Source organism: Pseudonaja textilis, chromosome 1 (assembly GCF_049901715.1).
Source record: "Pseudonaja textilis isolate UNSWEBS1 chromosome 1, rPseTex1.2, whole genome shotgun sequence".
NCBI classification, from domain to species: Eukaryota; Metazoa; Chordata; class Lepidosauria; order Squamata; family Elapidae; genus Pseudonaja; species Pseudonaja textilis.
In genome coordinates, this window is record NC_141990.1 from 320989584 (window position 1) to 321004172 (window position 14589).

Genomic DNA, 14589 nt, shown 5'->3' on the forward strand with positions numbered 1-14589 from the left:
TTTAATCAATCATTCCAATGATGCATTTCAAGAAGAGATGGATAAATCCTGCCCTCTTCATTTAGAAATCGGTTTTTCTCCTCAGTTGTGAATGGGAGGGACGGTTTATACCCAAGTGTCCCTCTGTACGGGGCATGGCTGATTTCTAAGTAGGATATATTAAAAATAAATAAGTAAATATCGACCAAAACTGTATTAGCCAAACCGTGGTTTAATTAAAAAGCAGTTAAACAAACCATGGTTTATGTGATGGATATTGCCATTTTCCAGCATTTACTTCCAGTTTCCAGCAAAAAAATGCCCGTTGGAGAAAACCGATTTTGTTAATGACCGCAGTGTTCATTTAACAACCACCGTAAAAATACATTGAAAAACTAGGTCTGGTTGTGTGATGCCTCAACTTACAACCTCAACAGCTGTAATTCCAGGCTCACTTCCAATCATAAGTCAAAAACTACCTATATTTATTGCATTCTTTTCAATGACTAGCTCTTCCTCATCTCCCTAATTGAATCTCTTAACTGAGATGGGTGTGGAAGGGGGAGGTAGAAATTTAATAAACCCCTAAAATCAATAAAACATCCCATGAGCCCTTGCAATAAGAGGGTCCTGGCAAGGCTTCATCTCAGTGGCTAGCTCCTTTTTCCATTGGTTAAGGAGGAGGCGAGAAGCCCTCCCCCCAGCCAATCAGGGCCTGAAAATGCTTCCATGCCTTGGCTACCATCGAGTTGTGTTGGGGGAGAGAGAGAGAGAGGCTTGAACTCCCTGACCTTCTTTCTATAGGGCTCTTTTTCACGGAGGACCAGATAAGCGAGGAGCCCAACAGAATAGTTTTAATGGAGCGAACAAACTTGTATTTGTAATGTGTGAACACTGTGTTCCTAAAACACACATATCCCACTCCCGTGATTCAGTCAAGGGAACAAAAGTGCCAAGCCACCCAAATCCTATGCACTGAATTCAAAAAGCTCTCAGAACTGTGTGATGTTTGTTATTTTGGCTTGCCGATCATTTCAATTATCAAAGGAATGAAAAAAAAAAAAACCAAAAACAAAACACGAGGTAGAATCGAAGAGGGTAAGGAAGGGAAGCAGGAACACTGGCTTTTTAATTTTTATTTTTCCACAATGCACTTGGAATAAATTGCAGCATAGCCGAACCAACTTAAAAAAAAAAAAAAAGGAAACAGAAAAAAAGAAAGGAAACGTAACATCCGAACCCAATGAATTCAAATCAAAAGAGAGAGAGAGAAAAAAAAAAACCCAAAAGCAAATAAATAAATAAACAAATCGAGAACCAGGAAGGGATAGCTTGGAGGTGGTGGGAAAAAAAAAATCCACTGAACGAAAAAAAAACCCCAAAACCAAAATAAAATATCTTTTTTAAAAAATGGATATAGATATATATATATATATACACACACACACACGCACAGTTGGAAAAACACCCTCCTCCAACGGAATTTTTTTCAAATAATAATAATAATAACAAAGCCGTCAAAACAAATTGTAAAATATTTTTTTTTAAAAAATAAATGAAAAAGGACCAGCATGCAAAGATCATTGTTCACATTCTCCTAATCATGCATCAGGCCCAAACGTCCGTAAAGAGGACAAAAAAGTGCACATACAACGGAGCAACATTACCAAGGATGCAGAGAGAGGCCCACAATGCAACTCAACTCATCTCCGGCGAGACCCGAGAACGAGCAGATCTCGCCCGCCGTCTTATATATTTGATATTATTTTTTTTTTTTATAATGATATCAACAAGAGATTTTGTTTCTTGCTTTCTTTCTCTTTCTCTCTCTCTCTCTTTTCTTTAAATTTTTTTTTTCTCATATATATATATTTTTAAAATAGACATATTTTGTCATCGAGAAGAAGAGCTTTCTCAGTTATTTATTTTATGTTTCAATCATCGTCATCATCGTAGTTTCTTTTTTTTATATATATATAAAAAAGATAAAGGTTATAGATCATAGATTAGATATATAGATATATAGATATATATATACTTCTCTCTTTAAGAAATGTAAAAATGTGGGTAAAGAAAGTAAAAAAGAAAAAAAACCACACCAACCTTCTCGTAGCTCTGAGGGATGTTAAAGGGGTTTGATGCGGAACACAATGACATGAGAAGAGAGAAAAATAGGGAACACAGAGAGAGTAAAAAAAGGCCTTCAAGGGTGGCATCTGCAAATCGATTTGCTTTTTTCCTCTTTCTTTCCGTTTTTTAACTTAAAAAAAATAAAAAAACTTTTTTTTCCTTCTTTTTTTAAAAAAAAAAAATCTCCAATATGTCCCTTTTTTGGGGGGGGCCACCACCAAGAGGGCCCAGGAACGGTTGAAGGTCTCTGAGGAGGGGGGCTCCCTCGTATCAACCCCGGACGTACCGGTTTAAGAGAAGCCCCCTCCCGAGAATTCGGAAGCCCCTCTGGCACTGCTGGATGGCCCACACCCACCCGCTTCTCCCCCACATCGCCCCCCCCACCCCGCCCGCCCGGGCGGCTGAAGGAAGAAAAGATTAATAAAGACACCCTGAGAGAAACCTCCGTCACCGCGGGGTCCTCGCCGTGGGTTAGGTCTCTTCCGCGGTCCACCAAAATGTTTCCAGCAGGGCCAAATAAGATCCTGACCCCCATTCGAGGCATGTCCGCACAGGTTTGGGAAGTCACATCCGAGAAACTCACGATGGGGCTGGGCTGCAGGTTGCAATCGACCGGCCCAATTTGGCTCGAGTTAGCAAAAAAACCAAAATTGGTCAGACCCTCCCAATTCTGAATTTTTTTGGGGGGAAGATGGAGGGAAAACGCGCACGTTTTTTGGATCCGCCCAATCTTGACAAATTAAAGGGGGAAAGTGTGTGACGGGAGCCTCGTGTCCGTGCGGACGTGCTTCGAACCCCAATTCCTTTGAATCTTCTTCCCCGCCACAAACTTAACCAAAAAAAAAGGAAAAATAAAAAAAGGAGCGGTGGGAACCAGACCTCTTTTTGCTGTTCAGGGGGGGAAAATAAAGAACCCCAAGAAAAAGAAACGAAAACTTGAGCTCTTATTCCCTCCACACACACCCCTCACCCGCAAACCCCAAAAGTCATTAAGAGAAACAAGCATGTTACGGGAAGAAACAGTGAGAAAAATAAAAAAAATCAAGAATTTTTGAGTGCAGCGACAACGAAGAGGGAAAAAACCAAGGCACGGAAGACCCCCTCCCACAACCCACCCCACCTCACCCATCATTTCTGCCCCCCACCCCCCAAAATTCAATCCTTCGGGAGATAGCAATCCAAATTAACCCACAAGGCTTCCAAGTTAGCTAGGCGCCGCTTCATGGAAAACGGCCCCCCTTTTAAAACTGGGGCAAAAATCTTCGCGAAGCCTCTAAAGAGAGGACTTCAAATAAAACTGGCTGTTGTGTAAATTTGCACACGCGGGACGTGCCGGCCAACCCTGTCCAGTTAAGTTTGGAAGGGGTGAATTTGTTTCATTCACACTTGTTGTAAGCATTCAAACACTTGTAATTTTGTACGCTGCTTTTTGGTGCACTGGCCGAATAAGCCCCACGACACCAAGTGTGAATTCTGGTAGGATTCTTTTTTTAATTTTATTTTAAAAAAGATAAATTTCAGGTCAAGGTTTTCAGAACAGCCTGATATTCCAGCATTATTTCCAGCGGGAATGAAATAATTTCAGGTCTGTACATAGATGACACTGAAGGAATTGTTTCTGCCTTGCAGAATTCAAACGGCCGCCTGCACAAATCCCCGGGATTTCCAGCTCGTTTTTAAAGCTTGCCACTTGTCATTTTGTAACTGAAGATTTTAAAACTCTTTTTAAATGTTTCTTAGGCTGTAAGCCGCCCGGAGTCTGTTTGAAACGAGATAGGTGGAAAATAAATTTAATCTTCATCATCATCTCCATTTTAATGACCCCATAATCCCTTGCTGGGTGGAGTCTGGGCAGCTGAATGGAGCAGAGTGTTTACTGGCCGGATGCCCTTCCTGTCACCAATGTGGAGTTATATTTAGCAGATCTCATTCTGCCCAGAGAGAGAAATATCTGCTTCTATCACAGCCTCCTGATTGTGAGGCGAGAACTCCATCTCTAGGCCACCGGGTACCACACGACAAATAAATTTAATAAAGAAATAAAAACAAGCCTGAGAGACTGTAACCAAGGGGGGGCGGGGGGCGAATCCTGCAGTCCCACCCAAAAAACCCTAAATCTCATCCTTTGCGGCGTGAAGCCATAATTCCAAAGAGATACAAGCAAGAGAGACAATATATACTTCATTATTATCATGACAATAAACAGTAATAAATGCACTTTTAAAAAAAAATTTTTGGCATAGATGTGCAGAGAAGGGAAGAGGGTGGGGGGAATATAGGGAAAAAACAAATGTCATTTTCTGGAAGAATGTCTGAAGGCCAGAGCCTCATCAAGTAACTTCATGGAGACCATGAATTTTTTTAAAAAAATATTCATGAGCCTATCACATGGCTAATCCGTTTTTAATGGGGCAAATGGTAGTTTTTTGTGGGTGGATGGTGAACGGCTATTGAAACTCCTGAAAACTTTCCTACTTAAAAAGAAAAAATTCAAGAAGAGACATTCAGCCAGATTTTAAAAAACAGGTCTGTGCACCGGGCGGGGGGAATTGACTGATCCAGTTCAGATTGATTGAAAGCTGTCAATTCCAAATGTTGGAGGTTTGTCGCTATACCTATGGGTAGGCTAGACAAAGGCCAAGGATGACCACTGCCTTTCTTCTGAATACAGATGGTCCTCAGTTTACGACCGCTTTAGTGATGGTCCAAAGTTAAAAGGACATTGAAAAAAGGGACTTACAAATTCCCCTCACGCTTACAACCGTCACATCTCCACTGTAACTTGATCCAAATTCAGGCAACCGGCTTGTATGTATGACCGTATCAATAGGGGAGAAAATTTGTAGTTAATGGTTGACATGAGGGGTCCTTGCGGCTCTCTGAGCTTGGTTGTTTTCTTGCAGACGTTTGACTACCCAACTAGGTAACATCATCAGTGCTACAATGGCTGGAGTGCAAACTCCAGTCCTTCTTAGCACCCATGATGTTACCTAGTTGGGCGATGAAACGTCTGCAAGAAAACCACCAAGCACAGAGATCGCCAAGGACCCCTCCGAGTCCCGGTCACATAGTCGCCATTTGCAACTACCCTAGAAGTCACATTTCCTTCACAACTGTGTGATTCACTTAATGTCCGCAGCAAAAAAAAAAAAATGTCATAAAACCGGACAAGAATCGCCTCACCTAGCGATGGAAGTTCTGGTCGTAAATCAAGAACTACCTGTATTCTGAAGAACCTGCTTACTTTTGCATCTTTCTCCAACTCATTTTCTAGGGGATATTTTGAAAATAATGCTTCCTTGGAGGAAAGAGTTGTACTATTCAGCTGGATATATATATATATATTTCCTGGGGCTTAACATAGCACCTTACAAGAGGCAGGTGTTTTTACGCTCGCCGTAAATTTTCATCTCAGCCAGCCCCGCATTCTGTTACCAAAATTTCGTTCACAGAAGGTGAATGAACAAATCTGCAATTTATTGGGACACTGGGATACCGAGCAGCCCCTGTGGGAGATACAACTAGCAGAACAGCAAGAGTTGGAAGGGACCTTAGAGGTCTTCTAGTCCAACCCCCTGCTTTGAGCAAGGGACCCTACACTATGTCAGACAAATGGCTGTCGAGTCTCTTTTGGAAAGCCTCCAGTGATGGAGTGCCCGCAACTTCTGAAGGAAAGCTGTTAATTGTCTTGACTCTTAGGAAATTTCTCCTTAATTGCAGGTTGCTTCTCTCCTTGATTAGTTTCCATCCATTGCATCTTATTCTTGCCTTCTGGTGCTTTGGAGAATAGCTTGACTCCCTCTTCTTTGGGGCAGCCCCTCAAATATTGGAAGGCTGCTATCATGTCTCCCCTGGTCCTTCTTTTCTCTAGACTGGCTATACCCAATTCCCGCAATCATTCTTCATATGATTCATCCTCCAGTCCCCTAATCCTCTTCGTTGCTCTTCTCTGCCCTCTTTCCAGAGTCTAAACATCTTTTTTAACGTGGTGGCGACCAAAACTGGATGCCAAATTGCAAGTGTGGCCTTACCAAGGCCTTATAAAGTGGCATTAACACTTCACGGGATCTTGATTCCATCCCTCTGTTAGGGATAGACAAGAATACAGCCTAGGACTGCGTTGGCTTGGGCCTGGAGACTTAAACATATGAAGAACAGTGGCAGGATTTGGGTATCTGGAGTCCAGAGAAAAGGAGGACCGGTCTGATAGCACTATTCCAGTATTTGAGGGTTTGCTACAAAGAGGAGGCGGGTTCGACTTATTTTCCAAAGCACCGGAAAGCAGGACAAGAAGCAATGAGTGGGAACTAATCAAGGAGAGCGAAGCAACCTGGAATTAAGGAGAAACTTTCTAACAGAGAGGACAATTAACCAGTGGAACTGCTTGCCACCAGAAACTGTGGGTACTGCATCCCTGGAGGTTTTTAAGAAAAGACTGGACAGCCATTTGTCTGAAATGGTAGAGGGTCTTCTGTTTGAGCAGGGGGCTGGACTAGAAGATCTCCAAGGTCCCTTCCAGCTCTATTCTGATGGACTGTTGGCTCACTTTTAACTAACCGTCCACTAGGACTCCAATTAATTAAGCTTAATTAAGCTTCAGAGAGGGCCCTTCAACCCAACTTCTTCGGTCTCGTCAAAAGGCCACGCAAGGCTCCCGAAAGACCTTGGCGTGTCTGCGGGTGAGGGCGGGTGAGGGCAGGCAGGGGAGGGTCACATTTGCCATTCTTGTGAGTCACGGCGCTCCCTACCTCTCACGTATAGGTTGGCGGGTGAAGAATAGCGCACTCCGGCATTGTTGCTGGCGACGCACTCGTATTTACCCTGGTCCGTCTCTTCGCTGCTCTCGATCTGAAGGCCACCTGGCAGGGAAAAGACAACGAGACAAAAAGGAAAAAGGAGATGCCGAGAAATATGTTAATTATCGACCGAGGGCAGATCGGACACAGAAGGGAGAAACGGCTCTAATGGGCCGAAACACGCCAATTATTACCGATAGCGTATCCAGAGCTCAGGATTGAACGGTGGAGTTCTTGGTACTCTCTGAGGTAGATGGGTTTTTTTTTTTTTCTGTAGACATCTCATGACCGAACTAGGTAACATCATCAGTGCTAAAAGGGAGTGGGAGTTGCTTTCTATTTATAACAAGGGTCTTCAAACTTGACAGCTTTTAAGACTTGTGGACTTCAACTCCCAGAATTCCTCAGCTAACATGACTGGAGGAGGAATTCTGGGAGTTGAAGTCCACAAGTCTTAAAGCTGTCAAGGGGTCTTCAACATCGGCCATTTTAAGACTTGTGGACTTCAACTCCCAGAATTCCTCAGCTAACATGACTGGAGGAGGAATTCTGGGAGTTGAAGTCCACAAGTCTTAAAAGCTGTCAAGTTTGAAGATCCCTGATTTATATCCTTGCTGTCAGTGTTGATGGGAGTGTGGTTTTCCTCACTGGTAGTTTCTTGATTAGGGTATTGTTCCCAGTTTGTTTGTCAGGTGTTAATCCCTGCTTATCTGTGTATTGATTGCTGATTAGATGATGTTTTGGTCATTTTGTTTCTTTTTTGATGTGATCGTTTTTGACTGTTTCCTAGTACGATTTGATTGCTTATTTGTACCCTATGACTATCATTAAGTGTTGTGCCTTATGATTCTTGGCGAATGTACCTTTTCTTTTTATGTACACTGAGAGCATTTGCACTAAGACAAATTCCTTGTGTGTCCAATCACACTTGGCCAATAAAAACTTCATTCATTCATTTTTGTTTTTATTTTGAAGGATATATAAACAAATATAAACCACGAGCCAATCCTACTTCCTTCTAGCGCTGATGATGTTCCCTAGTTGGGTAGTGAAACGTCCACAAGAAAACAGCCAAACTCGGAGAGCACGAAAGAGCTCACAATGCAATTTATTCCTGTAAATTTATTCCTCTTTCCTGCAGTCCAGTATACTTTTCAAACCATTAGGCTGCATTTCCCTCTTCAGCCACAAACAGAAGACACTTTTGTGCGGCTATTTGCAGCTGACAGGTTGGTTTGGCCACACCCCCAAAGCCACAAAAAGCCCCCCCCCCCCAACCAAACAGCTTAAGGATGCTAAGCAGCTTTGCTTAAGAATACAGCATTTTTCTTGCTCTCAGAAAAATCAGTATATTGCAATGTCCCATCTCCAAGGAAAGTTCTTCCAATCCAAAGTCGTGTTTTCAATCGGTGCAACTCTAAGATGGGTGGACTTCAACTCCCAGAATCCCCCAGCCAGCACCGAATTCTGGTGTCAGGATTCCAGCAGTTGCCCTAATTAAATCATGAGCCTCGAGGCAAACGTCAAAAAAACGTCAAAAGGATTTATTAGGAGCGAATATGTCGGTATGACCTGTATGAAGCTGATTCTGAGACCCGTAATTCACTATCACCTATGACCCTGTTTCCTCCCCCATGCCTCTGGGTGTATCATAATTCATATTCGAAACACTTTCATAGCTGAGAGTCCTCAGTCACGTTCTCCAATGAGGGATTTTCCTGGGCAGAAACTCCGGTAGCTCAGTTACAATCTTTGCAAGATAAAAATGGAATAGAAATGTTCTGTTGCATTACAATCTTTGCAATGGAATAGAAATGTTCTGTTGCATAGAAACGTTTTATGAGTTGACATCTGGGAGTTGAAGTCCACAAATCTTAAAGGGGCCCAGGTGGAAAAACACCGTTGCAGACCAATATTATCTTTATTATAAAGTTGTAATAACAGAATCTGAACGTGCTTCCACCTCGCTATCTTTGTTGACCTAGGGAAGTCCTTACCTGGAACATTTGTCAATGTTTCAGTCCTACCCTGGACTCAAGAGTTTCCTTTATCTTCCTCCTATCTCCCTCAAGGCCATTTCATCTGTCTTCTATAGAGTTATGGAAAGTCCACCACTATATCATGAACCCTTCGAAGTTCCTGGTCCTCAGGATCTCACGACTCAAGATTGACTGTCCCTATGCATGGAGGCTCAAGGTCGATTGCCCCTATGCGTGGAGACAGATTTCTGGAAGTTCCTCCACCAAACCATGAGCCCTTCGAAATGCCTCATCCTCAGCACCTCACAATCTAAGGTTGACTGCCTCTGTGCATGGAGGCTCTTAATAAAACTACCTAGGAAATAGCCCTGCTGGATTCAGAGAAACACTATGAAGTCTTCCTGTCTGGAAAGAAGCAGGAGAAATAACTGTTTTTTTGTTTTTGTTTTGGCTGCTGGTCTTCCAAGATTTGGTCTTTGGACCCTCTGAATTAGAGTAGGGTTAATTTTTCTGCTATTTAGCAAGGTAGCAAAAAATGAATTCTCCATCTTCGGGGAGGCCACGAGAGAGGATTCCTAGGGCATCAAGGAAAATCGGCTCCTGCATTTAAAAAACAACCACTTGGGTTTTTTTTTTTCTGATTTTGTACAATCTCTTATTGTTTCCAGGAGAAATTTCTCCTCCTGTTCTTTTTCACACCAGAAAAACACCACTGCGATTTCATTAAAAAAAGAAAAAAAAAAATCCCACTTCTGGTGTCCTGCACTGCGGAGCTGTGTCAAATTAACACTTGTCATCTCGGTGGAATGTGGAAAAGAGTTATTCTTAGATACCCGCACCAAAAAAAACCCCCAAGAAACAACAACAACAAAAAAACAAGAAATATGTCTAGACCCATCCAGGCTTCCGAGAAACCAGCTTTTAAAACCTGCAGGACCATAAATTGCAAATAAGCCAAGCATTTAAGAAGTCTTCCAGCCCTTCTCGGGTGCCTTAGTCCATCCAGCCAGGAGAAAAGAGAACGTACCAGAAGGAACCATAAATATTTTTTCGTGTATGTGTGTGTGTGTGTGTGTGTATGTATAAGTATGTGTGTATGTATATATCTTTATATATGTGTATGTGTGTGTCTGTATCTGTGTATATATGTGTGTGTGAATATACTGTATATATATATATAGTGTGCATGTGTATACATAATACACGTATGAATTTGTGTGTCTATATCTATGTATAAGCATGTGTGTGTGTGTGTGTGTATGTATGTATGTATCTGTATTTGTTTTCTTAAGTTTTCGCGGGTACTTACATGTATGGTATTCAGCTTTGTTCGGGTATTTTCCCACATCATTATAGTTGTGCTTTTAAAGTTGCCCGAAACGTTGCTACAACTTTAAAAGCACAACTATAATGACGTGGGAAAATACCCGAACAAAGCTGAATGCCATACATGTATCTGTATGTATATATATATATGTGTATGTGTGTGTGTGTCTAAGTATAGATATGTGTGTGTGTGCATGTATAGTATATGTGTCTGTATGTATATATATATATATATATATATACACATACACACACAAACACATAGTATATACACACTACACATACACACACACACAGGAAATATATAAATATATATATTTATATTTCCTATAGAGGTATTTATACGAAGGGTGATATTATACATGTTCTGGGAAATAAGTCAGAATTCAGAGGGAAGGAGGAGAAGAAAAAAGGGGGAGAAGGCATAGAAAACAGAGGAGATGCACAGAAGGAAAGCAAGAAAAGGCATTTTCCAACAGTGACAAGGTAGCACAATTCTGGATTGGGAAAAGAAATAACAACAGGCCACGCAACGACATGGAACAATAACTGCTTATAATCGAGAGGAAAAATACAGTTTTAGAGTGGTTGTTTTTTTTTTAAGGGAAAGGGGAAGTTGTGCTCTCCAGCACAAAGCAAAGGGGATCTTACCTCGGATTGGAGTACCTTCTGTAAGAAAAAAGAAACACAAAACAAACAAACAAACAAAAAAGAAAAAGAACAACAAACACAGAAGTGAAAAGCCAAGTGGGGGGAAAAAATGGGATTTATTTATTTTTGTTCTTTTTTCTTTCAGGACTAGCCAGTGGGAGGAAGGAGAAAAACGGGCGACTGAGTTTCTAAGGCTGCTTCTCCGAGGCACAATTTGGGGTGGGGTGGAAGGGACATACGGAGGTAGTCCTCAACTTACGACCCTCCGTTCAGCGGCCGTTTGAAGTTACCACGGCACTGGGGGGGGAGAGGGGGGGAAGGAGACTTGCAACCGGTCCTCGTACTTACGACCGTCGCAGCATTCCCCACGGTCACCTGATCAACATGTGGGTGTCCGGCGAACCGGCGCGGAATTTACGACGGCTGCCACATCCTCAGGGAGACACGTGATTCACCATTTGCGACTGTCCTAGCCAGATTCCTACAAGCAAAGTCAAGTGTGTGGGGGAAAGCTGGATTCGCTTAACGGCCATGGCAAGGAAGGTCGTGAAAAATCGGATGCCAGTGCCTTAATAACCGCCTTGCTGAATGACGGGAATTCTGCTCTCCACTGTGGCTGTACGTCGAGGACTACCTGCAATTTGGTTTTTGGGTTCTTATGTTCCCTTTGGTTTCGGGGGAAATGAGGATGGGTTGGGGGGCTGCTATTGTTTGGGCAAAGTCTCCTAAGGACCCCCCCCTCCCAGTTTTAGAGAACAGAAATTAATAATTTAGAGAACAGAAACTAATAATTGGGCCTCTTCCTTGTGTCGTTCCTTACCTACCCTGGCTGTGGCAAATAGTAATAATAATAATAATAGTAATTCAGGTAAGATTTAAGATCAAGGCCTGTTCCAATCCAGATTTTGAGTCGGATTCATGGAGGGCTAGAAACTTAGGGGATCTGCTTCGCAAAAAGAAAAAAAAAGCCTTCGCTTCTGCGAGTGCGCAGGGGAAAAATTAGGAGAGTTTGAGGACCAGGTTTATTTCTCAGTCAAGATGTAGATTTTGTAAAATTCTCAAAACAGCCATAGCAATAGCACTTGGACTTATATACTGCTTCACAGTGCTTTACAGCCCTCTCTAAGCGGTTTACAGAGTCAGCCTCTTGCCCCACCAACAATCTGGGTTCCCATTTTACTCACCTCGAAAGGACAGAAGGCTGAGTCAGGATTGAACTGCTGGCAGTGGGCAGAGTCAGCCTGCAATGCTGCATTCTCACCACTGTGCCACCATGGTCCTTCCCCTTCCTTCCTTCCTTCCTTCCTTCCTTCCTTCCTTCCTTCCTTCCTTCCTCTTTCCTCTTAGCACTTAGATTTATATACCGCTTCACAGTGCTTTACAGCCCCTCTCTAAGCGGTTTACAGAGTCAGCCTGTTGCCCCAAACAATCTGGGTCCTCATTTCACCCACCTCGGAAAGACGGAAGGCTGAGTCAACCTTGAGCCGGTCAGGTTCAAACTCTTGGCAGTGGGCAGGGTTAGCTTGCAATGCTGCATTCTAACCACTGTGCCATCACGGTCCTTCCTTCCCTTCTTCCTTTCCTTTCCTTCCTTTCCTTCCTTCCTTCCTTGCTTCCTTTCTTTCTTCTTTCCTCTCTTTCCACTTAGCACTTAAATTTATCTACCACTTCACAGTGCTTTGCAGTCCTTCTCTAAGCGGTTTATAGAGTCAGCCTATTGCCCCCAACAGTCTGGGTCCTTATTTTACCCACCTCAGAAGGATGGAAGGCTGAGTCAACTTTGAGTTGTTCAGGATTGAGCTGCTGGCAGTGGGCAGAATTAGCCTGCAGTACTGCATTCTCACCACCATGGTCCTTCCTTCCTTCCTTCCTTCCTTCCTTCCTTCCTTCCTTCCTTCCTTCCCTCTCTCTCTCTTTCTCCCTCCCTCCTTTCCAATAGCACTTAGACTTATATACCGTTTCACGGTGCTTTCCAGCCCTCTCTAAGCGGTTCAGAGAGCCAGCCTCATGCCCCCAACAATCTGGGTCCTCATTTTAACCACCTCAGAAAGGACGGAAGGCCGAGTCAACCTTTGAGCCTGGTGAGATTCGAACTGCCAAATGGCAGTCAGCCGGCAGTCAGCAGAAGTAGCCCTGCATATTGCCTTCTACAGACTGCGCCACCATGGCTCAAAAAGTTTTTTTTTTTCTTTTACCCCAATCCTGAAAACAAAGCAAAAGGAGAACGTAATTTCCATATTATTATTATTATTATTATTATTATTATTATTATTATTTTTTGGGGGGGGGTTACCCAGGAAACCGGCAGAAAAAAACTTGGCAATTAGCAGAATCCAGAAGGCGGTTTGGTCCTTGGTGTTACTAGAAGAACCACACTGGGGGGCCGGAGGGTGGGGGGGGGAGAATCTGACTTATTTTAAAAAGCGGAGATTCTGTAGCCTTGTCTAGCTTGAAAAATGCTGTCAGGCAGTTTCTTGGCGAAGGGACACCCTCTGCACATGACCAGATGCTTTATTTTTTATTTTATTTTCCTAGAGTGGCTCAGAGTGCAATTATACCTGGTTCAGCCTTCCACTCTGTGGGAAAATAAATTTGTTAGCCCGGGGAAACCTCACCCTTGTCCTTTCTCCCACTGGCTTTCCAAGGTTTATTTCTCAGTCAAGAAGTATATTTTGTAAAATTCTCAAAAAGTTTTTGTTTTTTTTCTCTCCCTCCAATCCTGAAAACGAAGCAAAGGATTTCATGGATATTTTTCTGGATCCAGGTTCCCTGGGCATCGCAGAGACTGTCTAAATTCTTGGTGGCCTGTGCAAATATTTTTTAAATGTCCCCAGTGGTACTTATGAATAATATATACAGGAGAAGCGAGGATACCATTTTTTTTTCCCCTCCAGCCTTTTGTCCTCCTGCAAAGACGGCAACAATTCAATTTTTTTTTTTTTGCTTTTTCATTTCCTCCTTCAGTTTTTCTTTTTCTTTTCTTTCTCCTTCCTTCCATGTTACCCCAAATGCACCATTTTCAGGATCAGGGATAAAACGATTCGGTTATTCTTTCTTATGAGTTCACATCCGTAGAGTGGGAAGCGGGGTGGGGTTAGGTGGTTAAAGTTGGTTAAGGATCTAGTTAGATTTAGTCACTAATTAAGGAAAAGGTTAAAACACATTATCTAAAGGAAGAGTTAGCATCTAGTTAAAACTACTGGTTAAGGTTAATCAAAGCAGAGCTTGTTAGGTTGTCGGAGGAAGGAGAGAAGGCAAGGGAGAGGAGAGGGAATAATGTTAATTTGGACTAGCTACTGTGAAGGAGAAGCTGGAAGATTTTAAAGAGCAAAGAAACGAGAGGAAGAAAAAGTAAGTGTATTTGGGAAAAACAGGATAGCCTCAAGAGAGAGAGAGGGGCAGAGAGAGGAAGGGGGGGAGGGAGAGAGAGAGGCGCTAAGGAGGGAAGGAGAGAAAGAAGGAAAGAAAAGAAAGAGGGAAGGAGGAAATAGAAGGAAGAAGGGAGGGAGGGAGAGAGGAAGGAAGGAAAAGGAAAGAAGGAAAGAAGGAAGGAAGAGAGAAATAAAGGAAGGAAAGAAGGAAGAAAGGAGAGGGAGGCAGGGAGGGAAGGTGGGAAGTGGAAGGAAGGAGGGAGGGCGGAAGAAAGGAAACTAAGAGGGTGTGAGGAAGGAAGGAAGGAAAAGGAAAGAAGGAAGGAAAAGGCAGAAAAGAAGAAGAGAGGGAAATGA

At 42.8% G+C, this 14589-nt stretch overlaps 1 protein-coding gene across 9 annotated transcripts in view; it reads right to left on the reverse strand.

Annotated features, from left to right (window-relative positions):
* Window positions 1-14589, reverse strand: part of PTPRS (protein tyrosine phosphatase receptor type S) — a 353020-nt gene that overhangs the window by 135930 nt on the left and 202501 nt on the right. For 4 of the 9 annotated variants that reach the window (XM_087922613.1, XM_087922616.1, XM_087922612.1 and 1 more), the window contains exon 6: window positions 6846-6968. In XM_087922613.1, coding sequence (XP_087778739.1) covers window positions 6846-6968 — 123 coding nt within the window. Of the gene's footprint in view, window positions 1-6845; window positions 6969-10861; window positions 10875-14589 lie in introns of those variants that run through there. The other 5 variants (XM_087922619.1, XM_087922620.1, XM_087922618.1 and 2 more) reach the window with 2 other exon arrangements.